The sequence below is a fragment of the Cheilinus undulatus genome, linkage group 7, assembly GCF_018320785.1.
Source record: "Cheilinus undulatus linkage group 7, ASM1832078v1, whole genome shotgun sequence".
NCBI lineage: Eukaryota > Metazoa > Chordata > Actinopteri > Labriformes > Labridae > Cheilinus > Cheilinus undulatus.
In genome coordinates this window covers 12,891,101-12,918,793 of record NC_054871.1, presented here as the reverse complement: position 1 = coordinate 12,918,793, position 27,693 = coordinate 12,891,101, and the positions used below count along the sequence as shown (strand labels likewise).

At 38.4% G+C, this 27,693-nt stretch overlaps 1 protein-coding gene across 11 annotated transcripts in view; it reads right to left on the bottom strand.

The window, feature by feature from the left end:
• Positions 1-27,693, bottom strand: part of lrrc7 (leucine rich repeat containing 7) — a 179,724-nt gene that overhangs the window by 26,367 nt on the left and 125,664 nt on the right. For 10 of the 11 annotated variants that reach the window (XM_041790407.1, XM_041790411.1, XM_041790409.1 and 7 more), the window contains 13 exons: positions 26,480-26,609; positions 23,480-23,595; positions 23,162-23,231; positions 20,723-20,822; positions 20,382-20,506; positions 17,158-17,400; positions 13,104-13,226; positions 11,588-11,699; positions 8,835-9,048; positions 5,218-5,721; positions 2,361-2,585; positions 2,061-2,286; positions 11-373 (listed from right to left, as the gene is read on the bottom strand). In XM_041790407.1, coding sequence (XP_041646341.1) covers positions 11-373; positions 2,061-2,286; positions 2,361-2,585; positions 5,218-5,721; positions 8,835-9,048; positions 11,588-11,699; positions 13,104-13,226; positions 17,158-17,400; positions 20,382-20,506; positions 20,723-20,822; positions 23,162-23,231; positions 23,480-23,595; positions 26,480-26,609 — 2,551 coding nt within the window. The remainder of the gene's footprint in view (positions 1-10; positions 374-2,060; positions 2,287-2,360; positions 2,586-5,217; positions 5,722-8,834; positions 9,049-11,587; positions 11,700-13,103; positions 13,227-17,157; positions 17,401-20,381; positions 20,507-20,722; positions 20,823-23,161; positions 23,232-23,479; positions 23,596-26,479; positions 26,610-27,693) is intronic. The other variant, XM_041790415.1, reaches the window with a different exon arrangement.

Sequence of the window (27,693 nt, the reverse complement as noted above, 5' to 3'; positions counted from 1 at the left end):
TCTCTCCTACCTGCTGTCTGTACTGAGCCTCCTGCAGCGCCTCCTGCTGGGCTTCGTGAACTCTGCGGAACAAAGCCAGCTCTGTAGAGCTCACCAATGAGTCTGCTCTCCTCAGAAACCCTGGTCTTGAGCGCTGTGCTGGGATTGGTTGCTGCTGCTGCTGCTGCTGTTGGCTGGGTGGGCCGTCTTGGTTGATTGGTGATTGAGGGAAAGAAAACATCTCCAAAGGAGGATACACACGATACCGAGGGCTCACCAGCTCTTTGGGTAACGTCTTCCCTGGTTGGTTGATGTACTCTATGGCCTTCGTAGCATGGTTGACGTAATCAGGTGTGTTGGGGAAGGGGGGAGGGACCCGGCGGTCCATGGTCACCTGATTCATAAAAATAAATACCAGTGAGTTCATGAAAAGTTTTCAGCCATTATTTTTGTATTAAAGATTTTTTGTAACTTCATGCCTTTGACTTTATATAAATACAGACATACAGAAGCCAAATTAAAGTTTATATGTTTATCAGCATATCACTGTTTCCATTAAAAGCAGGCTTTATGACAAATTGAGGGAGATAAGCTGTTAAAGAGGCATAGCTAGCCTCTTAACTCAGTACAACACTTCTTTAAAACTTGTTTCTCCCTTCATCTTGCAAGGCATGTAGTAGGAGATCTGCAGGACTAAGTCATTTGTGATATTGTTTGCCTCCACACCAGGCTAACAGGTCAACCTGTGGAAAATAATCACTTTTGTGCAAAGTGTAGGGATCATACTCATTGTATGTAGAAATGTTATGTTGAACTACAGTGCGCAGGTCCAGCTAGAGCTTTAATGTTTTCATTTTTCTCCATTACCATTTATTTTCTTTACGTCAAAAAATTAATTAAAACAGAGCCACACAGAAAAGTGGTTGCCTGGATATAAATCAGCATGAAATTAAATAACCATCCTGGTAAACAAAAAAAATTATTTGACATTTATTTCAATTTCACAGACTGAACCATGTCCAATCAGTTAACATGGATTAGAAAAGGGTTTATGATTTATACCCAAAACCAGTCAGCAGGGGAAGCTCTTAATCTTTTGGCATCACTCCCAGGCATCTATTTCTCTGTCCATCTTAATATAAATTCCATGCTCCAGAATATATGATATATACACATAACCACACCTATTGGTCTTCAAGGGTCAACTATACTTAAATCTTTCTTTCAAAGTGGACTTCAAAAGGTTTCATTTTTACTCTGCTGTGAATTATACAATGATGAGCTGAAACCATCAGAATTAACTTCAAACACATTCATTGTTATTAAGATTTTTCAGTACAGGTGCATGTTAAATATTTCCTCCAGCATTTTCTTTATTGTATCTATTATACCCTGTTTGATGGATATCCTGTCTCATTAGTGTTTTGCAAAGCCTAATTTTTATTATTTCAAATCCTGCATTGTTCATATACATGTTAACCACCATGCTGTGTTCTTCTTAGTTCCCTTTCATGGCATATTTCCACACTTATTAACATCACTAACTCTCCAGAATTAGAAGCAGAAAACCAACAGAAATAGCTACTTGCGTCATACAACAGAAGCCAATTTGAACAACATCACTCTATTGCACAACTAGCTGTCAAAAACTCCACAGGTTACCTTTAAAGTCACTAATATCCTTATTTGTATGTAATATTTCAAAGAACTACATGAAAAGAGTGACATTTGAAAGGTGTTGCTTGTAGCTTCCACAGATTACTATTATTCAAATCTGCAGCTCAACTCTGGCACTTTTGAGCTTGTCAATATGTCATTGTTAAGCTGTCTAAGTTGAGAACAGGTTGATTTAGTTCACTCTCACTGTTTCATAGCGCTGTTTTCTGTGCTGCAAATGAAGCTCTTCAGCTTCATAAACAAGCTGTGCATCACTTACTTAGCACCTTATAGTAAATAGAGCCAGTGCATTTGGGGACAAAGTGGAGCATTTAGAAGACTAAAAGTGTGTTGGTAGACAGCACAAGCAGTTAAAGCATGGCAGTAAAGGCAGTGATTTTTAAGTCAATGGCAGTGCTGCAAACCTGGGGGTTATAGTTGTGGTCAAAGTGGTATGCCTTCTGTGGGACAGCAGGCTTCTGGTTATGTCCCATCTGGTTCTGGTTCTGTCCAGGGAAGCCCAGCTCATCATCTAACATGGGAGCAGACTGGGACCGTGCCATGCTCGTCTGCTCCATAGAACCAGGCAACTCTGGGCGGTCTAAACTCGTCTGCTGCTCAATGGATGAACTGTAGCTGTCCATGGGAATACTTAAGAGAGGCCAGAAAGAAAAATCAGCTGAATGATACTACTGTTTTAGACAAAACAACAAAACCAAACCTACCTGTAGACCTTGTAGGAGCCAATGTCGATCTCATCGATGCTCTGTGACTTCTTAAATTTGGATCTCGTCTCCCTCATCATAGGAGACAGGCGGTCAGAGCTTTTACTCATCACCACTGTCACCTTGTTGCCCCCGCTGACAGTAAGCTGATCCTTCCTGTTTTGCTCTCCCTGATTGTTGTGGTACGACCAGCTGCCCGGCAAAGGTCCTGCACTTTGTTCCAGCCTGTGGGTATTTAAAATGGAAAGTTATCAGCATAAGCATTTATTTAAAAAAAAAAAAAAAAACTTTGTTGTTACCCACTGTTTAACATGCGCATTTCTGCATTGGCTTCTTCAAATCAGGGGCTAAACCCATTTTTATGCACCATTTCACAATGAAACAACAGTGAATCAAAGTCACAAAATGCTTTCACTAAGTCTATTTACTGTAAAATCAAGAATATATGCTGCACAGGTATAAAAGATGCAGTCTGCTTAAAGCCTGGTGTACACTGTGATTTTCAGCAGTTTCAGACACAAGTTTTGGGTCACATGACTCCCCTGGAAGTCAGGGCAGCTTTTAGCATTATCAAGGTCATTTGTCATGTAGTGTAACGGGGAGTAAAATGGCTGAACCCAGATGGGACCAGCCAGTCCAATGGATTTCTGGCATGTTTGATATTGGTTGCATGTCCTTGGCCCTAGCATCCTCTCAACTATTAACAGCTCGCTGTCAACTGGTTTCGTTCCATCCTGTTTTAAACATGCCTTAGTGCAACCCCTCTTAAAAAAGCCCAACCTGGACCCCCTACAACTTGTTAATTACAGAACCATCTCAAAGTTACCCTTCTTATCCAAGGTCCTAGAAAAGGTTATCTTACAGAGTCTTCTGCTGTATCTCTCTCATAACAACATATTAGACCAGTTTCAGTCCAGCTTCAGGACAGGCCACAGCACAGAGTGTGCACCCCTCAAAATCCACAACGACCTCCTTCTTGAGGTAGATTCAGGCAATTGTACTATCCTTATCCTGCTAGACCTCAGCTCTGCTTTTGACACTGTAGACCATAGCACCTTAATCAATCGCCTCCAGCACTGGGTTGGTGTTGGTGACACAGCCTTGAGCTGGTTCACTTCATATCTGTCCAACAGAACCTTCTCCATAAATACCGGCACTTCAACTTCCTCCATAGCTAATGTAAGCTGTGGAGTACCTCAAGGATCCATCCTAGGCCCTATCCTGTTCTCCATCTACATGCTACTTCTAGGTCAAATCATCCAGAAACACAACCTCTCATATCACTGTTACGCTGATGACACACAGCTCTACCTCCCAATCAAACCAAACAATCCATCTGATCTCATCTCTCTCTTAACCTGTCTCGATGATATAGAAACCTGGATGGACCACAATTTTCTTCAGCTTAACAATAGCAAAACTGAAGCAGTTCTTTTTGGTCCCCCAGATGCCACCAAACTGGTCCTCAAAAACTTAGGTCACTTATCTTCATGTGTCAAGCCCTGCACTAAAAACCTTGGATTCATCTTTGACAGCACATTCTCTTTTGATAATCAGGTAAAATCAGTCGTGAAATCCAGTTTCTTTCAACTCAGACTCATCCCAAAGTTAAAACCTGCACTTTCCTCCAATGATTTGGAAATAGTTATCCATGCCTTCATTTCATAGTTGGGTCCTTGTTATGGGCCTGTGGATCATGATTGCAGTATGTACTCTCATATAGGTGTATGCTTATGTGGTTGTTATGTGTGTTTATTTTGTGTATTTGTTCATTTACATTTTGGTATTTTTCTTCCTATCTGTGCTTGTGCATGTTTTTTCTTTTTTTTTTTTTTTTTTAGGATTGTCCATATTGACCTGTATTTATTTCCCTTAATGTACAGCACTTTGGTCAGCTGCTGCTGTTTTTAAATGTCCTATATAAATAAACTTTGATTGATTGGCTCACTCTTGCACAGTGTGAGTCACTAGCAGGTCCTCCAACTTTGGGGTATGTTTTCCTTTGTAAACTGTTGGACAGTATCTTAAATCACTGTGAAAACACCTGTTATGCCTCTTTGATGTGTCTGGGAAATAGGCCTATCTGAAGACTTCTGGCTATTTTTGTTATTTTGAGCTGCTTGTTGTGCTTTCTGGCAATTTGTTTATATGTGTGTGATCCTGTTTGTAGCCATTTAAAAAAAAAAAAAAGATCTGACTTCAACTTCCATGTGTGAGACTTTTCAAACAAACTCCACTGACCTTTGTCACAGTTAATGATGAATTCAATCGTACAGTATGATCAGTCAGGTCATGCACAACCATCGGATAGTAAAGTGTAAGCATATAAATGATTCGCAGTGGACGTTTGACTTAAGCCATTCAGTAACACAGTTAGAGCTGATATTTCACCAAACTGCTTGAAATTGCACAGTGCACTGCTTTAGTACCATCTGTTTTTACCAAGTGTAGTTGAAACTCCTGCTAGCTGCAGATATGCTAGCTGAGCTCAGGCAGTAGCCCACTTTTTAAATGCAGAATGGTGATGAAAGTCCTGTCTTATACACTGTATTTCACAGCAAATAGCAAGCAAAACGTTGGTGGCTATTTAAAGCAAAGTTTCAGCCTGTGACCCCCAAAATATCATAGATTGGAGACCCCTATTGTCCCTGGAGAAGATTAAAGCATATGATGTTGCACAAGGCATCACACAAATCACATGCCCTTTGTCTTTTTGGGGTTTTTTTTGGTAAGCATCTTACAACTCCCCCCATTAGTGTTTCACAACCCTACAGGGGTCCCAACCCCCTCTTGTGGAACCACTGATTGAAAGGGCTGGCAAGTGGTTAAAAAAGTTTAAATATAGCTCCATTTATACCTTGAGTCTACATCCTTGCGGTCAGGGTTGGGGCTCGAGGTGGGTGTCAGGTCAAGTTTAGAGGGGAAAGCAGTCCGGTCCTCCAGCGGGCTTGGAGTCCTGGTCCAATTCTGCCATGGATTCTGGGTAGATGCTGAGGATTGTTGGTCATTGTCTGGAGTAGAGCGTTGGTTGCTGTGGAAGGGGAGCGTCTGTGTATCCAGCTCCAGAGGAACTCCTACGATCCGCTCTTGCCTGAGTAGGGGGCGGCGCCCATGTGTAGACTGGCTGCGGGGTTTGGAGCCCAGCGGTGGGTTTCCCTGACTTGTATTCGAGGACGGAGCATCCAGGGGAGACTCCTCAGCATCGAAACCTGTGTTGTCATAGTGAGGGGCTTCAGCCCAGTCGAAAGGCTCGCTCAGTGGGCGTCGATCCCCTCGCTGCTGCAGGGTGCCTGACGGAGGGGTTTCCCTCTGAGACAGCAGGGGCTTAGAGTCAATGGGCTTTGGGAATGACTGAGCCAGTCTACAAAAATAGAAAACATAAATAACTTATTATGCAGTGGCAGATATTATAATGAACTTAATCACACTGTGCCACTCTAGATCTGTTGCTGTATTTAATCACAGCCACAGGACACTAAGAGAAGCATCACTCTCTCTCTCACTCTCTGATGTCTGCTGGAAAAGATCATTTGGCCAACAACCATGTTTGTTGTAATTAATGTTTGTGAGAGCAGTGATAAACAGAATGTATTACTGCATTTGAACTCCCTCATTGCCTCTTCCAGTTTGTAAATAACACATGTAGACAGACAAAAGGGCAAGTATAAAGATTGTGATTTGTGCGTCACTGCAGGGCTTTCAAAATGACGACTTTAATGTCAAAAAATATCACAGTGAGCTTTTGACTCAAGACAAGCACATGGGACAGAAAGTGTCATGAGAAAAGAGATGCACAAAAAATGGGTTTTTGTTTTAGACATTCTTTTGTTGCTTGGGTTCCTCAAATTTGTGGGTCAATTCTGTTGGTTTGGTATTTTGTTGTACTGGTTCTTCTGCTTTGGGTTGTTCAGTTATTTTGCTGTTCAGGTTTTTGGTGGTCATGTTCTCATGGTTTGGTCTTTTGACTTCTTTCATTTATATTTCAAAGGACTGTAAACATTTGTTTTCAGAGGTGCTGCATAAGTAAGTTTCATGATTTCCTTTTGTGATGTTAAACCAATGAAAATACTGTTATTCTTTCAAGAAACATAAAATAAAGACTTCTTCATGACCATGAATAAACTACCTAACAGTCTGGAAACAGTTACATATTAAACCATATGAAGTGTTTATTAATTTGATTATATTTTAGCATATATGTATGGTACTGCAAGTCCTTGAGTCCTTATTTATATGAATTCACCTTTTTGAATTTTACTTTGTCTTGTATTTGCGTACCAGGCTGGATGAACATAAATTCATTTCACTGGGCTTGTACATATTATAACTAATACAATACAAATACTTAAAATCACTTATTCAAGATGCAAAAATGCACATTTTTTTCTTTATCCCTTCAAAATATGGACTGTTTTAAATGTAACCCCCTTCTGAAAACAGATTTTGTAAAGCCATGCCAGGACCTTAATAAAAGTAGGGATACTGGAAAAAATGGGACAAGAAAGGAGGTACATTTGACCCAAAATAATGACCAGTTAGTAAACTATATTCTGTTGGTTTCAAAGTTTATCAAGTTGAGCATTTGGAGGCAAATTTGAGCCAGTAGGCTAGCACCGATGTGACTAATCTATGTATTGTAGGGATGAGCTATATTGAAAGTTTGCCAATATGCTAATATTTACAAATTAATTTTAGCAGATACTGATAACAATATTTTAGAGTAGTTCAGACCTAAAACTTTATACCATAAAACACACATTTCAAAGTTTAAGGCTGAACAAATTAACAAACTTCAGTCTTATAAAAACGCTATAAAGTTTAATGAATGAGGATGAACAAAGAAAAGACTTAAGCTGATGTAATTCCAATAGTCCTGTCTAAAACTTAAACGTGTTTGTTCGTTCAGCTGATCTAATGGTTGTAAAAAGCAGCAGAAATGCCCATATCTGCCTAAAGCAATAACGTGCACTGATATTATTAAATCAGATCCCAGGAGGGCCCTGTTATTGAGTCTATGAGGAACCCTGTAATTTCTGTGGGCATGCCTGACTGTATGTAACCAGTGACCTGAAAAAATGTACAATACAATAATTAGGTAATTTGATGATTAGGTTCTTTTAACTTAATGCTAAATTTCATTGCCACCACCACATCACCATCAAGGAATCCCATGCACAAACAACAAACTCATGTACAGAACATTTTTTTAAGCTCTGAGCATAATATAAACAAGCGGATGGAAGCTCCTGTTTGTGTTGGTATTTGTCTTCACTCTCTTTTTATAAAGCCATAACTCCACAGTAAGCCTCAGTCCCATTTCTAAATTTTACCCCCATCCTTCATTTTCAAGTTCAGCCTTGGCTGTTGAACCGAACTACACAGGTAAGTTATCAATTCTCCACTTACAGAAATGGAGTGACCTTTCAAGTTCCTGATATGTAATAAGCAGTACCATACATTTCTACACTGAGCCATTCTTTATTTTTTTGTTGAAATTAAAGTACAATAATGCATTGAAATAACATTAAGTTAAGACACTGGATGGTTGTTGCAACTTTCAGTTGTTACGTACAAGGAAACTACATACATTCAGACACTTTATTGACACGTGAGCAGCCATTTTGCTAATTATTCACAAGGTAATCAGGGAGATTTTCACTTGGAGCACTTGGTTTTAGTTTGTCTTTGAAAAATCACCATTGTTAGAGCCATGTAACCCAAACCCCCTCCACTCCAACAACAGTCTGGACACCCTACTAGACATAAACATGCAAAACATATGGATGAGGCAAAGTAGTAAGGAACAGAGCGTAATGGGACTGAGCTTATATTTCCACACGATGTATTTGAATTTATCTTTATTAATATTTAATGTCACAAATTAAGTATTTGAGTATAACTGAAGCCTTGCTGAACAAGCAATAAATATGTCAGTCAGTTTAAGTTTGTTTGTGTTTATGGCTGCATTGTATATGAAACAATACCAAAACTATTTCTGACATTAGCGTTCAGTGGTATTTTTTCAATTCTGATCCATCAAACTTCATCATAACTCCTATTTAATTGAGGTAAGAACTTCAGTGAATGGTCCAAATCCCTTTGTTTGCTTCTTCTTCTACTGTTGGTGTCACAAAAATCCTCTTGATAGTACTGATGCCCAAACTGGACAGCTTTGATACAGAGGAGAAGAAGGGGAGAAAAGGAAAGGGAGAGAATCCTGAAAAGAAGTCTGCGGCATCCTAATGAGAGTGTCTGACCTTGACGACGGAGCGAGCGGACGGATGAGAGAGACGCAAAAAGATGGAGGGAGGAGAGGATGGATGGAGCGATTGGATGCATGGATGATAGATGGAGGAGATTGAAGATGGGGGTTGGAATGGAAGCGAAAAAGAAGAGATGATGGATAGGCGTAGGGAGGGACAGTGATGAAATTGAACATGACGCAGGCGTGTGCATGCATGTCAGTGCGTGTACCTGTTGGTCCAGTGTGTTTGAGGGGCCTGGTCCTTGCTGGGGGCCGGTAGAGCGGGCGTATGTTGGTGCGTGTGAGATAGAGCGTGTGGGTGTGCATTGGCGGGCGGGTTAGAGGAGCCCGAGGAGCCCTGTGAGGGAGAGTAGTCGGAGTAGGTGGCCGAGGAGCCGCTGTGGTTAAGACAGTGGAGCTTATCCACCTCCTCATCTGTGGACTCTGGACAGACACAGAGACAGAGAGAAAGATAGCTCTGTCAGAGAAAATGTCACATCCTCATCTTTCTGAAAGCACTCAAAGTGCCTTTGTCATGCCTGAACAAAAATCTGTATGTCATATCCTCCCTGGATTTGATGTCTCCTCTACTATCGCCATCATCAAAAAATGTACATCACCTCAGTTGTAGTATCCATTTCAAAGCATGTTCAGGTGGCTTTCACACACTCTACATTCAAATTTAATCTTTTATAACTGAGTCATATTTGAAATAGATTTTTTCTGACCTCTGTACCTCACGATATATTTTTAACGAAAATACACCTTTTGAAAACAGCCAGATAAAAGCAACTTCAATGTATTGCCTGGAGGAAAATTTGTTTTGCAGCCAGGTAGAAAATGTGACTCAATCAGACAAAAAGGGAACACTGAAAAACATAAATACAAGAACATTTCTCATTTCTCTGTTATTTTTTTGGATTTCTGGAAGCTGGTAGCTTAAATTGTTTAAAATGTAGGATAGGCTTTTATAAGCAGTTTGCCTATTTAGTCATTACTCAACACATGACTATTGATTTTGTTTGAAACGTCTCTATTGTGTAAAATGTTTGGAGTTTGTGTCATGAATGAATAAAAACATATTAGAGAGAAACTGAAAAGCTATTCTATCCTTAAAAGACATCAGTAGCAAAAATAAATGACAACCCCCATTTCCAACAGTTGGGAAACTGTTAAAAATGTAACTAAAAACAAAATGCAATGATTTTGCAAATCCTATAAACCCATTATTTATTCACAATAGAACATAATAAAGAATGAAAAATATTATTTTGTTTTGAATTTGATAGCAGCAGCACATCTCAAAAAGTAGGGATGCCATGTTTACTATTGTGTAGTCCTTATTTGTCTGGGAAGTGAGGGGAGCAGTCGCTGGAGTTTGGGGAGAGGAATGTTGTCCCATTCTTGTCTGATGGAGAATTCTAGCTACTTAACAGTCCTTCTTTGCCAGATTTTTTGGTCTAATAATGTGCCAAATGTTTTTTTTATTTGTGAAAGGTTCAGCACCAAGACTCTTTCCTCTGAAGCTATGATGTTGTGATGGATGCTGTATGTGATTTACTGTAGTATCATCTTACTGAAATATGTAAGGGCTTCCCTGAAAGAAACATTTGAATGGGAGCAAATGCTGCTCTAAAACCTCTATACACTTTTCAGCATTGATAGTGTCTTTCCAGATGTGTAAGCTGCCCACACCATTTTCTGAAATTGTTCTACAATTTTTAGATGCCCTCTTAAGCAGATTGGTGAACCTCTACCCAAATTTCCTTCTGAGAGACTTTGCCTCTCTAAAATGCTCCTTTTATGCCCAGTCATGTTACTGACCTGTTGCCAATTAATCAAATCAGTTGCAAATTTACCCCCTCCATTTCTAGATGTGTTGCTGCCATCAACTTCAGAATGAGCTTAGAATTTTCATGTAAAGGTAAAATGTCTAAATTCCATTGTCTGATATGTTGTTTATGATCTGTTGTGAATAAAATCTGGGTTTGATTTTGTAAATCATTGCATTCTTTTCTACTTACATGTGAACAGCGTCCCAATGTTTTGGAGTTTAGGATGTATTTAAATTTTTCTAATCTTTATCTGAAGTAAGACTGTTGTCATACCGTGTCATAATGTTTGGATAATTCTGCATCTGCTGCACTGAGGTAGGTCACAGCCTTGTTATAATAGATATAATAGATATAATAGATATTTTTAAGTTTTGTTGACATAGAAATACAGACAGTCTTTTAGTGATCTGGGAAGAAAGGGACATTAAAAAAGAGAAAGTCAGAAGTCATTCTGGAGGGGCAAAAAAATGTCTTGGAAAAACAGCAATATGAAACAAGTATGAGTCAAACCTATTAAGATCTCAATAAAACGAGCCAACAAACGATTCTTAGTAACTTTGCCTTGAGCCCCTTCAATAAGAAGTTACTCACCAAGAATAACAGGCTGTTGAGCTTTAATCATGAGAGTTAATCTGACAAAAGAGTAGATTACACAGTGAGTTCTGAATCAGCCACAGCTCCAGTTTGTCATGGAGAAGAGATGATAACAGCCTCACTCAGAAGACGGGATTAGGAGACTAAATTATTTAGAACAAAAAAAAAAAAAAAAAAAAACAGATTTCTGATAAGGCAGGAATATTAGCTTTGTGCTCATTAGTAAAACTTCTCTGGCTTTGGTTTAGCTTTTATGAAAGCAAGGCCTTCAGGGCAAAATAAGCAAAAAAGGGTTGAGAATAAAGCTGCTCACTTCAACTTGAATCTTGAACCACTGGAGACGTTCACTGGTGTCCCCTCCCTCTCTCTGTTTTGTGCTGAAATAAATCCGCTTAACACCATGACTAATTAGTGGACGCTATTACAACATGCCCCAAAGCTCCAAACAGCAGACACATTAAATTACTGTGTGCAGAGTTTGTGCACTCTTTAGTCTTCATGTATGGGCCTCTTTTATGTCTGTTTACAACCATGTATATGATGTGAAACTGTACCTTTCTTATCCTTCCCCAGCAGCACCACTTTTGGTTTGTACATCGGCGGCTCCACCAGGGTGGGCCTCATGTCGGAGATACGGATGTCGTTGGGAGAACCGCCCATAGAGTCCTGTGAAAGAGGGAACAAGTAGGTTCATTTCAGGACAGCCTTGTATAACGTTCTCAGGATTGTAGGCTGCTGACAACCAAGTTGAGTAAAGTGAGCTTCACCCAATTTAAATGTGATCTTGGAGACTGCCAAACCTAACCTGTAGCCAGATCAACTGTTTCACATATCCATGGCATAGTATATATTTCACATCTATGTAAGAAACAGCCTTTACACGGTGAGGAAGAGCAGAACCTTGCAAACAGAAACTCAGCGGGTGATTGGACAAACATCCTGTCTGTCACATTCATTACAGGACAACCAGAACAACCACAATATGAAATGTGCTGCAACCAAGGAGTAAACTGCATAACCAGAACTTGACGGGCATTCATGACAGCACATGGTTCTTCACTATCAGTGGAGCCAGTTGGTAAATTGAAATCCTGTCAAAGTTGGTCAGGAGAAGAGCAAAAACGTCTTTTCCGCAAAGAATAGCTTTCATTGTGGATCTTTGCTCTTCTTTTAATAAAAAAATTGTCAAGTTCAGACAAAATTGCTGCTAAAACTGCATCCACACAAATCTCTTCACTGGCTGCCATTGTTTATAGGCTAGTAGTTTCTTAATTTATTCCATGCCTGTAGCTACCACTTCTTTCTCCAAAAATGACGCAGGTTGGTCCATTCATTCTCTCATTGCGACAAATGCATCAGTTTGAAGCTATGCAAGATGAACCTACCGAATAACAGACATGAAATCTGGCTAATCCATCTGCTTTGGAATGTTATGTTTAGCCTTTTGGAACAAAGGTTCCCAATCATGTATGTTTGAATGCATAACCAGTCAGTTAGTATGTGAAACTAATGTTTGTTAAAGCTGAAAGATAACAAAAATCGATCATCAAAAACAGGTTAAATAAAAGCTCATTTCTAAATATCTATGTGAACAAATTAGGAATTGTAAATGTTTAAAAATTAATTTTTGCATAGGATTAATGAGGCAGAAAATTAGTCAAACAGAGCAACAAAATAACATTTGATGATTCCACAGAAAGTTAATAGATTTTCTGTCTACATATAGCTCTGTGGGGCATTTTTAAGAGCTTAATTTATTGATGGGAATATACGCTTATGAGCTGTTCTCAAGGAACTGTGATAATTTGATTCAAAGAATATCGATGTAAATACATTAAAGACTTTCTAAAAGCTTTAACTTCATGAGTGCTGTTTGTTCTTTAAAATAATTGATCTACATCTGAAAATTTGCTTGGTAATTATAAAAATCAAAGGAAGAAAACATTGGTTTAAAAATAATAGTAAAATGTGAACCAAATAAGGCTTTTGATCAATCAGGAAACACCACATTAATGCAGCTACGGTTTTGTTTTGGAGTATCGTGTGAGTGTGGCCCTCTTTAACACAAACCTCAGAGCTCTCTGTCAGGTCCTCTTTGTCCTTCCTCTTGGGAATGTCGATGCCAGAGTTATGCATTGATCCCTGATCCATTAGCTGAGTCTGAGAGAAGTCCTGCATCTCTCTGTCTGTCACCTGGAGAAAACACACATTCAGATTTGTTGTCTTGCACCTAAGTTACCACACATCTTCATCCCTTGAGGTGCTGATGGAGTGGTGTGAGTCTTGCACCCTGGAAAAGGCTTAGCATTTCAAGTTGGACAGATGCCTGGAAAAGATATGTTGTGAGCTAATCAAAATAAAATGCACCAGTGTGAACACCATTTGTGACTTTTTTAACACGCCTTTAAAAAATGAGGTCATAAAATGTGCCCAAATGAAACATAGAAAATGTAGGGGACGTTAAACATCATCATGAAAAACAAACACAAGTTGCAAGCCTGGTGGTGGGGATAATAAAGTTATGCAGCCATGGAATGGCTAATAAACTCTTAAGGTTTTTGCTTTTGCCAATTGTTTTAACATGTGTTTTAGTTAAGATTATCTCCCGTCAAAATGCTTAAAATTAATTAACTTTTGTTAAATGTTCTGATACAATTTTTGCCTTTTATACTTACTCTAGTACCTTAGCTTTTATAGAATGTAATGTTATGTGTTTTGTATGATGTCTATTTATACATTTATCAATTTTAAAACTGTAGGATATGTCCAGGACAAATATCCCTTTGTCTATCTTATCTTTTTTCATCTTATGCTATCTTTCCTTGAACTGTGCACATTTTAAAAATATGATCAATTTAACACCACTGGATAAATGTGAGGATTTGCTTACGCGGATTGTTGGCCTGGCTCATTACATTGGGGAAATACTAACTACAGATGTCCTTGCTGTTCAACAGCCAATCATTGTCAGCTGATTTTCATCAAAAGTGCATTATTGGTACATTGGACTTAATGCTTCTAGTCTCCGATCACTAAATCCGATTACCTGCAGTCAATACTGTGGTGTCTGCAGCTGACAGAGGAGCACTGGGTATGCAGTGTAGAGTAATTACATAGGCTTACTGCATTTCCAGCCAACGAGTAGGAAGCACATCAGTACTGTGAATCAAATTAAACTGAAATGTAGCCCCTTTGGCTCTGTTCACATTGCGGCTAGAAGTGACCGAAATCAGATTTTTTTCTGAAAGTGTGAACAGCACAAGTCTCATTAAATCTGATCTTTTCATATCAGATTCAGGCCAATTTCATTTGGGGATCTAAAACAGATATACAGCTGATCTTTTAGAATCGCAGTGTGAACAGCCAAACAAAAAATCAGATCAGAGCAAAAGATCAGAAGTGCGCACTAAGGCCTGCAGTGTGATCACAGCCTTTGACTGTAAACGTGAAAAAACCTCCTTGTTAACTGCTGCTGCGGGTCAGTCATCCTCCTCCACTTATAGCAGCCATGGTAAGATACCCAAAACTTTGAAGTGATTCTTGTTAGTTAGAAATATGAATATAGTAATGACATCAGTATTTAAATCAGCAGGACAAAAGCCTGTAAGCTGACTGAACAAGGCAACTATGTCACATTTTGTGTGTTTATAAAGTCGGTAAAATGATTACTTGGCAAAGAAAAGTACATGTCATCATGATGTGTTCAAATGTAACTTCATAAAAGAACATTTAGATTCTATTCTAATGAATACAAATTTTTTAAGGGGGAAATTTACTTACTTAATTTAATACTGCTGCAGTATTAAATAACTGCAGCAGTTGCACAATGCAATTAAGCTACACTGGAAATAGAATACTTATTTATTTATCTATTTAAAAGGGACTGGTCTGTATTGCCACGATGTGGCATATCTAGGCGAGCCTGACCAGTGTTGGTTCATACACAAAAATAATGGGGACGGGCATTTGGACACATGTCTAATGGTTCCACTGAGTTTTGGGCATTAATATTCAGAGATTTATTGTCTTTTATCCATTATATTATTTTCACTTTTTATCCTGCTGAATAGGCTTCATTTTTTCCATCTGTTGATAATTTTCATAGATGAACAAGTGATGTATGAATCATCACATTGTGGTATTCAGCTTTTCTTACTGCAGGATACTTGTTGCATTGCTCCTGGGGAGGTTTTCTTTTTTACTGTTCTGCAAAAAAAAACAGCATCTTGTTAACTTAAAAAGGATGACTTTTGTCATCCTTTTATGAGGTTATCCCAGACTGTCTCAACTGGGGCGCTGCAGCAACATGAGTATGTAATAGTTATGAGGAAAGGGTTAGTTGTTGTGAGCGGTTGTATAGAAGGCCTGCTAGTGGAGTGGTTAGCTCGGACTTAGCCACAGCGGCGGTTTTGTCAGTGGCAGCGGTGTCATTATTAAAACAACGGCAGAGAGCAACACTGAAAGCTTTCTGTGACAGAAGAGATGTTTTCGCTCTACTCCCGGTCTGTTTCGGCATGGGTTTGCGATCATTATGATGGGCTTGTCTGGTATATCCAGGGCCTGCTGCTACGTTAGCTGTTAGCCTGGATGTCACTGTAAAGAACGCGGCAGTTTACTCGGAACTGGACCACATTTGTATCTAAAACCAGAGCAGAGAGCCACAGTGAAAGCTTGTCTTGGCAGAGATATTTTTGCCCGTCTCCTGTGTTGATGCTTTCCCTCCCCAAACAAAAGAACATCAAATAAAGGGATGATTTTTCCTCCTCATTGTTCTGCATAAGGGCTGTGTTTGACTCAAAGCTGGAGGGGAGGGGGGGATGACGTTGCTCAGTGCTCCATCACTGAGATCTGCTCTGATTGGCCCGTCATGAATGTGGCAGACAGAACGTTCCTCCAATCACCTTCTGAAGATTTTCTGAGAAGTCCTGCCCTTCCCAAACATTTTCTATGGAATCTTTCCCAGATGAATGTCAAATATATTCATGCAATGGATGTGAGTCAATCTGTCAGGTTTGCTGTTTCCTCCCAACAGGGCTTTATATTTTAAACTTTTGGGATCCTTCAACTCTCAACCCACAGACATTGGGACAGCACAATTACAATTCATTCAGGCTTTTCAACAGGCATCCCAGATAGTTGCGGTCAGCCCGAGTCTTGTTATTCTTAAGTTCGGTTGGTGATGACCAGGAGCTCTTTCCTTGGCTCAGGGTTCTCTTTAATAGTAGCAACTGTGAGATGTTGTTTGGGCCAAAATCTGTCCATAACAACCCCGAGCAACCCGATACATAATTTTGAAGTCATGGGAATGTTGAATTTATTTTCCTATCAGTACATTTTGATTGGAATAACTAGAGATTTTACACATTTTTAAAAAGAACCTTGGCAAAATGAAGGTTGAGAAAGGCTAGGTTACCCTACTATGTAAAGGCTTTTTTAATGCTAACCTCAAAACGATCCAAGCTAACATCATGGCTCATAGCCTCTCCTGATGTGCTGCACACACTAAAGGGTTAAAGATGTAATAAAATATTTACCATAATATTTACCAATAACACTGTTGGATTTTGTCTTTATATCACTTACAATCTTTTTCTGGAAATTGGGCCTGAAAATGTTGACCACTGTTTGCTAATGTTTTGCTAACTTAAAAAACAGAACCAATAACTTGCTAGTCACTGTAGCATTATTAACCTGCTACTGTTAAAGATAATTTAACTCAGAAGAGTTTTCATTGGCAACTGTAAAATATTTCTTGGTGTGTAAGGCTACTGTTTAGGAGAAGAAGAAACATGATGAGCTTCTGGCTAGTAATTAGTAGTATAAAATCAGGGCATTGACCTGCTGATACTGATTTAGCCTGTATCAGTAAGTATTATTGTTTCAAGTTGGCTTAATATTCACTGCAGGGAAGCTTATTTTCGGGGATAACAGCAGAGTGGTGCTTTTGTATTGACTGGCATCCATGTAGCCCTATATTAGACTCTTACATTTGAAATAGACAAACCTTAAGGCAATGAAAAGGACACTGTTTTGTCGTCATAGCCGGCGGGGATTTTCAGCCATTTCTGTGTGGCTGTGAGCATGCTGGTGGCTGTGAGTGAGTGAGTGAGAGTGTGCTTCCTACCTCTTTAGGAGGCAGGGGCCACGGCGGTTCGTACGGCTCTTTGCTGAGGTGTGTGTGTTCCATGTTGGTTCCTGCCGAGGTGGCAGTGCCTGTGCTCAGCTGGTGCTGGTGTTGGTGCTGGTGCTGGTGTTGGTGCGGGTGTCCGGGGTGTGCACTTTTACCCACAAGGCTTTGCACTGACTTGACCATGTTCTTTAGGTCCTCAGGGTAAGGTGTTGGGTAGCGCTTTAGGTTAATCTCCACCTTCACACATAAATGGACATGGGTTGAAAGTGTGTACACATGCAAATAAAAGACAAACACATACAGTGAACATGCATCTAGGAGGAGTGCAGGACGTGTGCCAGCTTGTGTGAAACTTAAAAAACATATGAAACAAGAGATAATATGTTTGAATTTGAGATCCATTGTTCTGATGTGGTTAATTTTCTTGTAAATAGCATCTCATCTGATCATTGACATTGGGGTTTGACTGCTCTTTTGTTTAAAACGCTCTAAAATAACACTGAAATCTGCTGAGACCTGTTTGGAAAGATTTATAGGATTTAAAAAAATGATTTTTTAATATCCTTTTGGTTTTGGTGGAGCTATTTATTACTCGATTTGACTGGTCAATTCTGGTTTTCTAGAGTGTGTTATTGCTGAATAAAAGACAACTACTGTACATAAGCTTGACCATTTCCATGGCCAAAGGTATTCCAATGTTTCCGTGAATGCATTCAAACCATTTTAAGTGCTAAAACACCTCTTATTTTTTTTTATTTTTTATTTTTTTAATTATTAATTGCTTTAGTAGGCAGCTGTAGTAAACAGGTCACCATACATCAAGTGAGGAACATGAAAAGTGACTCTGAGTTTTTGTCTTCAATGATGATATGCTTTCTTTTCACTATCTCTTTCAGCAATGGTTCTCAAACTGTGGATTACTGCCCCCAGAGAAAGGGCAGGGGCATGATGGGGGCTGGGGCGTGGTCTGTTCCCCCCTTGATTGCCTACCCTTGTTCCCACTCCAAAATCATAAACTATGGTTTGCTATTTGTCTTAACAGAATTTATATATATATATATAAAGAAAGAAAACTTTCTGGACAGTGTGGACAGTGTTATGACTAGGATTGCTACAATTCTCAATATAATATTGAACCTTTAAGCACTATTCAATAGCTGCATGTTAATTGCGTTTATTCATCAGTTTTGCACTAAAACACCTGTGTGCTGTGTTTTTCTTTGAACTGGCTTTGTTTGTGTGCATCTGTGAGTCTGCACTCTGGGATAAGGAAAACCATCTCTGCAAGTAGGCATTAAATCCAGGGCCAGTTGGCCTAGAGCCAAGGGAGGGTGGATCTTCTGTTTGATGAGCAAATTTCAGAGAAATATGCACCACATGGTGGGTTCATGTTGTACCAAATTAGCCACATATGAGAAAACTATGCAGTTTGGCACAGCTCTGTCTCCTTCTCTCTTCCATTAGCACAAGTGCTGCACAATTTGTTAATAATGTGCATATACGATTAAACTGGACAATATTTTGATTTTCATTTGCAATTACAATATAATACATGAATTATATCGTGAATCTAGTAATTTTGTTGTCAGGGAAATGCAGAGAATCAGAATAGTTTTGAAGTACAGTATGCATTTCTCAACTTAAAAAATACAAATATTTTGTGGCATAAAAAAAACAAAACCTGAAGTTTTTACAGCGTTGCTTTCAAAACATGATAAATATTTTTTCAAAAATAAAATTTGTTCCTTTTTGAAAATAAAGGCACTTCTCCAAAGAACAAGTAAGGTACCAACTCAAAGGCCTTTCTGCAAACATTTTTAAAAACCTTTTAAGTACTACTTTGTACTAGAATTATTGCAGCCTTTTATGTGATTATACAATTGCACAGCCTGACATTGTGATTACAATTAGCTTAATTGTGCATCCCTAATTAGCACACATGAGAGTGTGACTGCAGTCTGTAGTCCTCTAGTGTCTCATATGCTACCGTTGAGGTATAGCTGACCGAACCACACACAGAATGCTTGTAATTAACAACACCATGAATGTGTACTCTACTTTCAATAAATCCCTGTGCAGATTTTCAGTGAAATGAAAGCAGCAATAAGCACAGTCATCCCACAGTCTGGTGTTGACTGGTCCATACAAACTCTGTTAAATAGCACTCTAGAAACTGAAGATATAGTCCAGCACAGCATGTGATGCAGGAGCAGCCCCTTGCTGTTGAATTCACTTAAAGGTCTTAACATGGAATCACAAAAAAAGCAATAGAGAAGAAAAAAACCCTGCCTCGATGGCCCAGGCCATCAGAGCTAAGCTGATGTGAAAACCATCACTAAAAAAATTAAGATTCCTATCGAATTTTGGGCTAAGTGTATTGATGCATTCATCATTACAACTGGATGACAGCAGCTTTCTTTACATTTCAATATGGCACATCAAAACATCTCAAAAATTCTGTCATCTACCATACATTCATGTTTGACATTTCAAAAATACTTTAAAGTTAGTAGATAAAGTAGAAAACAGTTGCAAATTGGTGATATTCATTTTGGTGTTGTCATTGTGAAATTAATGTTCATATTTTGATCTATTTAAATAAAGTTAAACTTTTCCCTATCAATAATCAGTTTATTCAGACCGAGGGAGGATTTTTATCCTCCTTTGAGGGGGTGTAACAAAAACGTTTTAGAATCCCTGTTCCACAGGGTTATTAAATGATCAGAAATCCGTTGCAGCCCAACAGTATTTATTTTGTCAGTTACAAATCCCAATTTTGCATCCTTGTCTGGAAAAAAAAAGGTCAAAAACAATGGCCGCCATGTGCATCAGCTGTTGAAATCTGAGACAACATAGTGAGAGGGCTTCTGAATTTCTATCAAGAAAGACGCTGTCTTTCTGTCCATCTATTGTGATACAGTAGAAGAAATCCTCCTTTATCCTCTATTTTCTCCACAGCTTTGTACCTTTGACTTATTTCAACGAGACAGCTTTATTCCAGTGAAGTTCCTCACTGTTCGTATTGATGATTCAACCTGAAGATTTTCAGGCTCATTCAGAAGTTGGATAAGCTCCAGGAGTCGGTCAGTTAAAGCTGTCTTTGCAAAACTTGTATTGAATCCAGGGCTGCCTCAGATGACCTCCTCCTGCTCTAATACTCCACAGAGATAAGCAGAGAGAGAGAGGGAGGGAGATGGATACAGCAAGAAAGAGCTGACCTTGACCTTCCCAGAGTTGTCTTCTTCTTCTTTCTTGTCCTCAAAGTCAAAGGCCACAGTCATCCTCTGCTGTCTCTGCTCCTCCCAAAGAGTAGGATTAAAGCTGTCACTGTCCGACTGGTAATCTGTAAACACAAACACATTAACATGCAAACAGACATCAAACACGTGGTTAAAATGGTTCAGATATAGCTGGGTTTTTAATGCTTTTGCAACACACAATCATAAAAAAAAACACTTAACCTGTAACTTCAGAGCACAAATATTGTAATACAGATACAAACTTTTAGGGCCCCTTTAAAAGCTTTATTGGTAAACATTATGAAACACAGAGTCTGTACCCTCATCATGTCGCGGTTGCTGAGGAAACATGTAGTTGGTCAAAACCTTCTGTTTGGTTTCAGGGTGGGCTTCTGTCTGCAGTGGGATCAGAGCCTTGGACTGCAAATACACAGAAACAGACACAAATTTGTGTTAGTAGTCATGTGAGGACACTCACTGATCATGTTTGTTCCCTTTCTCCTCATTTAAACGGATTCCTACTTCTTATTATGAAGGAATATGCTGCTGGTTGATGATTCTTAGAATATCTGATTGGCTACAAATAAATTTCAGAGCTTAATTTGAATTAAACCCCATCTTACTGATGGGTGGAAATAGAGTATTCATGTAAATAGCTCAGTAACTTCATATGTAAATCAATTCAAAACACAAAACTGAATTTCAAACCAGTGAGACACTGATTCCCATTTGATATTTGTTATATATGAAGGTATGAATATTTAGTCAAATGAAATGCCTTGTGTGATCTGAAAACTGTATTAAAATCTATTTAAATATTAATCTGAGGGATTTTGAAATGTTATTGCACACATGTTAACTGTATAAACCAACAGAATTTTTCCAATTAGAAAACAAAATTTTAAAAAGCCCATCTTGAACTCCTGTGGACCGTAACAAACATGTCAGTTTTGTCAAACTTATAATGTATGGAATGCAATTACTTCAGTTTTGTTGTAGAATAGGCAAGGAAAGGAAATGGGAGTTTATTTACTGAGCACCACTTAAACACAAAGCAACTCAATGTTCTTTAAAGAGTTAAAAACAAAACATTTATAACATAAAGAATATTAAAAATTACATGAAAAATATTAAAGTATCTTTCTATCCCTGTGGGCTCTAGTGTAGATGTGTTATGGATGGCAGTGGAAGTAGAAAATATGTCTCCGTCAGTGGCTAACCATAGTGGCTAACTGACAACAGTAGTTCCTCTGAGAGGAATTTGCCTCAATTTTGCAAATACTGCTTCATCTGAAGTTCAACTAAACTATATCTTAAGTTGTAATTCAAATGTCCTTGCAGAGTTCTGTTGTAATTGAATTGATGTAATTGAAAAAACACAGATACAGAACTTTAAAAACCAAGATATAAAATAATCCTCAAACTGGAGATCTGCTCTGAGTGCTTGACTGTGTTATATGCATGCTATGGAAAATGCATACATAGGTGCTGATAGGTGCTAATCTAAATGTCAGTATACCTCCACCCTGCCATTTTCAGATTACATTTGAATTTAAAATGAGTTTTCTTTGGCAGAGGTTCCACTTGGACTCAGGTTTCATTTAACTGAACTCTAATCTCATTTTTCACTTCACAAATCACAAAGAATACCTCTGTGAAGGGAGCCACTGACTAAAAAGATAAATGATTACAGACTGACAGATAACTTCATGATTTACACAATTGTAAAAATCAATTCAACTCAACAAAAATTAAATATGCCAGTAAAACACAGACATATCAGTTCTTTCAGTCAGAAAGCCCATCTGATTTGTCAGTACAATGTGCCCCCCATTTGATGCACAACGATTCACTTTTCTTTACTTAGTCAAAAAAACAGATGCATGCAGAGCTGCAAGGGTGTTGAAATATGTTTAAAAAGTGTCCCTCTGGTTATCTTCAGTGAAAATTCAACTTTGAAGGGCTGAATTTAGAAGTTTCTTTACCTTTGATTTGGCTTAACGTTCTGCTTATATAAATATAGTTTTTTCTGTGCAACTCAATTACTGCATATCTATATATGAGCTCTGTCATTTAGCTTGTTTTGGTTGTTTTGTATTACCTTTTATCTGTCTTTTGGGTGTGTTTTTTATGTAAACCATTAACTTATTTCTACCACAACCATACACATGCTTTTATATCTTAATGTTGTGCCTTGGCTAGGTATTGTTTCAAATAAATAAGAATTTAAAACAGATGTAATGCAGATGGTTAACAATAAAGTATTCTGGGGTCAGACATGATGATAAAACTTGTTCTGTTAGAAAGGTTTTTAATATGAAAAAGGGCCAGGAAATACTGGGTTTGTGTTGGATTTAATAAAAGTTATTATCAAATGGGATGTGTACGTGTCACTCAGTCATAAAATTAAAAAAAAAAAAAACTTAAATATGACATTTAATTATCCTGTTCAGTTTCAATCCAGGTAAGATGTAGGGTTTTTTTGCCGTAGCCTTCTGTGTTGTAAAAATAGAGCTGCTGTGATTCTCAACAAATTTCAGACTGCATTTAATAAAAAAGAATGATTTTTAAAGCTAACAGCAGTCTCAGCAAATCAAACAAAAAATGGATGCAGAGGAACTTAAACTATGCAGAACTTCACCTATAAATAGCCTATTTTGAGTAATGGCTTTGTTAACTGATTAATATGTATATATTTATGCAGTAGCTGTATGTGTTTGTGCAGCTCACTGTTTGGAGGAGGAGAGAGAGAGAGATACCTGATTGTCAGAGAGCCACAGAGCTGCCAGGTCCTTCAGCTTGGTGAAGGTATACGGTAGATTCTTTAACCTGAGAGGGAGAGACAGAGGGAAGGAGAGAGAGAGATGTTTCATATGCCCACGCACTGTACAGCCTGCAGAGCACATCGTCATGGCAACACACTCACCCATTCCCATGGCAACTGCAGGCCGTGAGAGCTGCTAGAGAAGCGGAGCGGCCATTGAGAAAGAAAGTGTTGCCTGGATGTGCGTGCATCGATTGTCACTATTGAGTCAGACTTTGATTTTCTCTCTCTGTGAGTCTGTGTCTTTGTGTACCTGTTGTCACTGAGGTTCAGGACGCGTAGTTTGGTCATCTGTCCGATCTCATCAGGAAGGAACTCCAGCTTGTTGGAGCGCAGAGACATTACTGTGACGTTCTTACAGTTCCCAATCTGAAACACAAACACACATCAAGGTTCAGTTCATATTACAAGTAAGTCTAGCGCTCACAAAAGTCCTGGTTCTCAGCTGGTCTAGTCGCAGGCCCTCAATGAAAAATCACGACATGATTTTCTGAAAATTTTGATTACTTAATAAAAAATGCTTTTGGCGTTTGATGGAACAGAACATATGACGTGTTTTAAAAAAGTGCAGCACTGCTTAAGCCCTTGAAGGTGATGCATGCATACATTGTATTATATGCCATTTTCTGTGATGATGTGTATGTTTAATTTGTTTTCAATAGATCTTGATAAAGTTAATCACCAACCAGTGCGTTGTCCCAACATAAAATCTTTAGTCTTAGTTTCAACAACAATCAAATTTACAAAATTGGTGAGGAAATGATCATTTAAAGGATTTGTTTGTGAATGACCACGCATAAATCGTTAACTGTGGGCCTATAATTTTCATTATAGCTTAGCACAAAATGTAAGGAAATACATTCAAATGCATCTATGGTCTATACAAATGTGCTGCAAAGCACAGCTTTAGGGCTTTTCCTTTTCTTTTCTCCAAGCACTTAATTCCTAACCTGACATGTCAGATAGACTGTTTTATACAAGTATTGGATTGATTTATTTCACATTCACATCTTAAGTTAAAATTACCAAGACTGAAGTGCTATCCAAGCCTGTTGCAGGTAATTTCCATTATATGTTAGCATAAAACTTAAGGACATACAATCAAATCCATCTATGGCTGATACGATTATGCTGCACAGTACAAATTTCGTTTGCTTGTTGTTGGTTTTTGCTGCACTTTGCTCCACTAACATCTAAAACAGTGGTTCCAAAAGTGGGGGTCAGGACCCCCTCTGGGAGTTGTGAGACGCTAGGGGGTCATGCGACACCCTCTAAAAGCAAAAACATTTTTAATGATTTCAATTAACTGCCCCCTATTTATGTGAAATTCTTGCTGAAACTGAAGCTATGTATTCAAAAATTCATTAAGACGTTAGTTTGCACATAAATAATGTAGCCTGCAGCTCCTAAAAATGTACATGCTCAGAAATCATTTGTACGTTATAAACTTTAGTATACCCTCTCAGTGCTGTAGTCTGGACATGGTCTTCTTCTTGCAATAAATTACAATTGAAAGGAACATTAAATGTTTTAAGGCTCTTATGTCCTCTGTATTATTCCCATCCAAGTGTTTGGAAAGGACTATCAGTGAGTCTGCTTGGTTGTGAGCAACAACATATGCTTTAATGACCTCCCTTGACAGTGGGGGTCCTCTGTCTCTGGCACTGTTGTTTTGGTGGTCAAAGGTGAAAAGTTTGGGAACTTTTAATCTAAGATATTAGAACATCTGTGCTGCATAACACATTGGCAGAGGGAGCAGGTGGCTTAGACTGTTCTCTTAACATCCCTGAATCATTCAGGATGGTAAAAGTATCTTATTCTGAGTGTAGTGACTGATAAAGCAAAAGATCTATATTTTTGAGAACAATTACATTGTGAACGAGACACTGCTTCCAAAGAATGTTTTTTGTTGTTGTTCTTAAAGTGCATTATTTTGCCACAATGATATTTGTTGGCATTTTAAACCTGAAAAGCTTGCATTTGAAATGTATTTAAAAAAGTGGATATAATTACTTAATTATCATTTGATTTCTGGTGAAGCATGGCCCTGGACCCTCCTAAGTTTGGGCAAGGCCCCTGGCAGAACAGTCTGTCATCATGTAGTCAATATAGGTAAAGGGACTCCATGTTTATTTACATATGAAGTTCATGGTGTGCAGGGTGGAAGTATAGGGTGATGGGAAGGGATTATTGACTTCATTCAGGAATTTTCAAGGGACTTTTGATTTGACACAAAATATTTAGCCTTGTTCCTTAACCATTTATGACCTACCATAGAGCAAGTCCGCCAGAGCATGTCTTAACATTTTTTGGAGTATTTGAATTGGCTATACATCAATACAACCTTTAGGACCCAAATTTTAATGATATGTATGTGATAAGTCTATAGTAACAAATTAGATTTCTCAAAAGTGCAAAAAACCACAGGAAAAATGAAAAGTGTTTTTTTGATTTTTTTACAAATTTTTCTAAATACAGAGATGCTATAGCCATATCCCTCAAAATTGTGGTTGTAAAAAAGTTCCACAAGATCATTTCAAACCACAAAAAATATATTTTGCGTATGGTCATAACTTCAATTTTGAAATACACTCATCTTTATAAACTGTGGCAAAAACGAAAATAAAATGAAATTGTGCTCAATTTGCAAAAAAGACAGCATTTTTAGAATAAATAAACTATTTATAGTAGTGAAATCAAATCTCTAAGAGTGCCAGATACTTTTGAGCATACATATGTTTGCAGACCATGCTGAAACAAAAGCAAGTGTGACTTGTAACCTACAAGAAAACAACACATTTACAGCCGGGATTATATTATATTATATTGTATTTAGATGTGTGCGCTATGTACTACATTTACGCAAAAGAAGAAAGGATATTTCTAGAAGGAAAAAGTACTCTGGAACACATTGAATGTGTTATATGTTAGTGTTTCTCCTCTGGTTTTATATGCAAAAGAACTATTGCTCTGTCTCATTTGGTTACAATTCTACCCCTGATTGAAAATAGATATGCAAATGGGAGAGCCGGTGATCCAATAGGTTTTAAAGGATTAAATGTGTTTTGGAATCCTATATTGAGAATTCAAGCTCAGGGGGCTGTTTGGAAATAACAGATTTTTTCAGTAGTCAAATATCTTGGTGAAAATTTTCCATTTAAGATTTAAGCTTTAAACAACATCAATAATATCAGCATCTTTGTTGAAAGATGCAAAGAGCAAGACAGTGAAATGTTGATGTAAACATTCCTACCTCCCTGGGAAGCTCTGTGAGGAAGTTCTCGTCAGCAGCGAAGGTCCTCAGACTGATCAGGTAGCCGACTGTGGGCGGCAACGACTCCAACTCATTACAACTAACGTCCAACTCCTCCAACAGAGACAGACTGAGTGAGAGGAACAGAGGCAGACAGAAGGAGATACAGAGAAAATGACAAGAAAAAAGGAAAAAGAATCACTCTGTAAGCTGCAGAATCTCTGCTGTAACCTTAAATCACTACATGAGCTTAAAAGGATAAGGGTGGTGCTACTCTTTATTTTTTCCTGTTGTCAACAGCCCATAAAAACACCAAACCAAGAGTGAATATTTCCTGCTATCAAGTATTATCTTTAAAGCCTGAGTCAGCATCCTCTCTGTGAAAATAACTCCATGGATGTTTTATAAAGTGCAGTTACATAGAAAAACATTGATAGAAGGATGAACACAGTGTTGGTTTTGTTTTATTGTGGAGTTTGTAGACAGAAAGAAAAATGTAGAATGACACCAGCCTAATCCTAAAGAGAAAGAAGAAAGTGCTGTGAGGAGAAACAGATTATCAAGTTGAAGACTCATTTAATTATTCAATCAGCTGATCAATACATTAAGCCTCCCTCAAACATTTAATCCTGGTTTGTTGTTACAAACATTTATTTTGTCTCATTACCTGTCCACTAACCCACCTTTTCCCACTTTAATCAGATTTTTATGTTTAACATTCTTCAACCTGGATCTCATTTTCTCCTCTCAGCCACGATTCACAGAAACACCCACAACAGGTCCTCTACACAACCCTGACCCCCTGCCATGACTGGCCTAGCAGCACGCTAACAGCAGGCTAATGCTAATGAGACAACAATTTTACATTAATGTACTGTCACTGTTAACATTGCATTAGTCTGCTATTATTCCCAATGGACCAGGACCATCTGGGCCACCATACGGACTGACAAGAGGGAGAAGAGGAGGTTCAAGCTTTAAGGCCAGTACATTTTGACTGTTTCATAAATGCCTCTGAGATGTTGTAATCATGCTTAGAAATTAAAATGTCTTCTTCCTCTTTCTTAACAGTAAAAAGCTAGTGTTTAATTTGTCAAATACAATTTTTCAACAGCTCCCTGAAGACTATGTGGCTGTTAAATGTTAACCCACTCTATAATTCCACAATTCTACCAGCAGTGGTTGCAAGAAAAAGTTTCTCGTTAGATCACCTT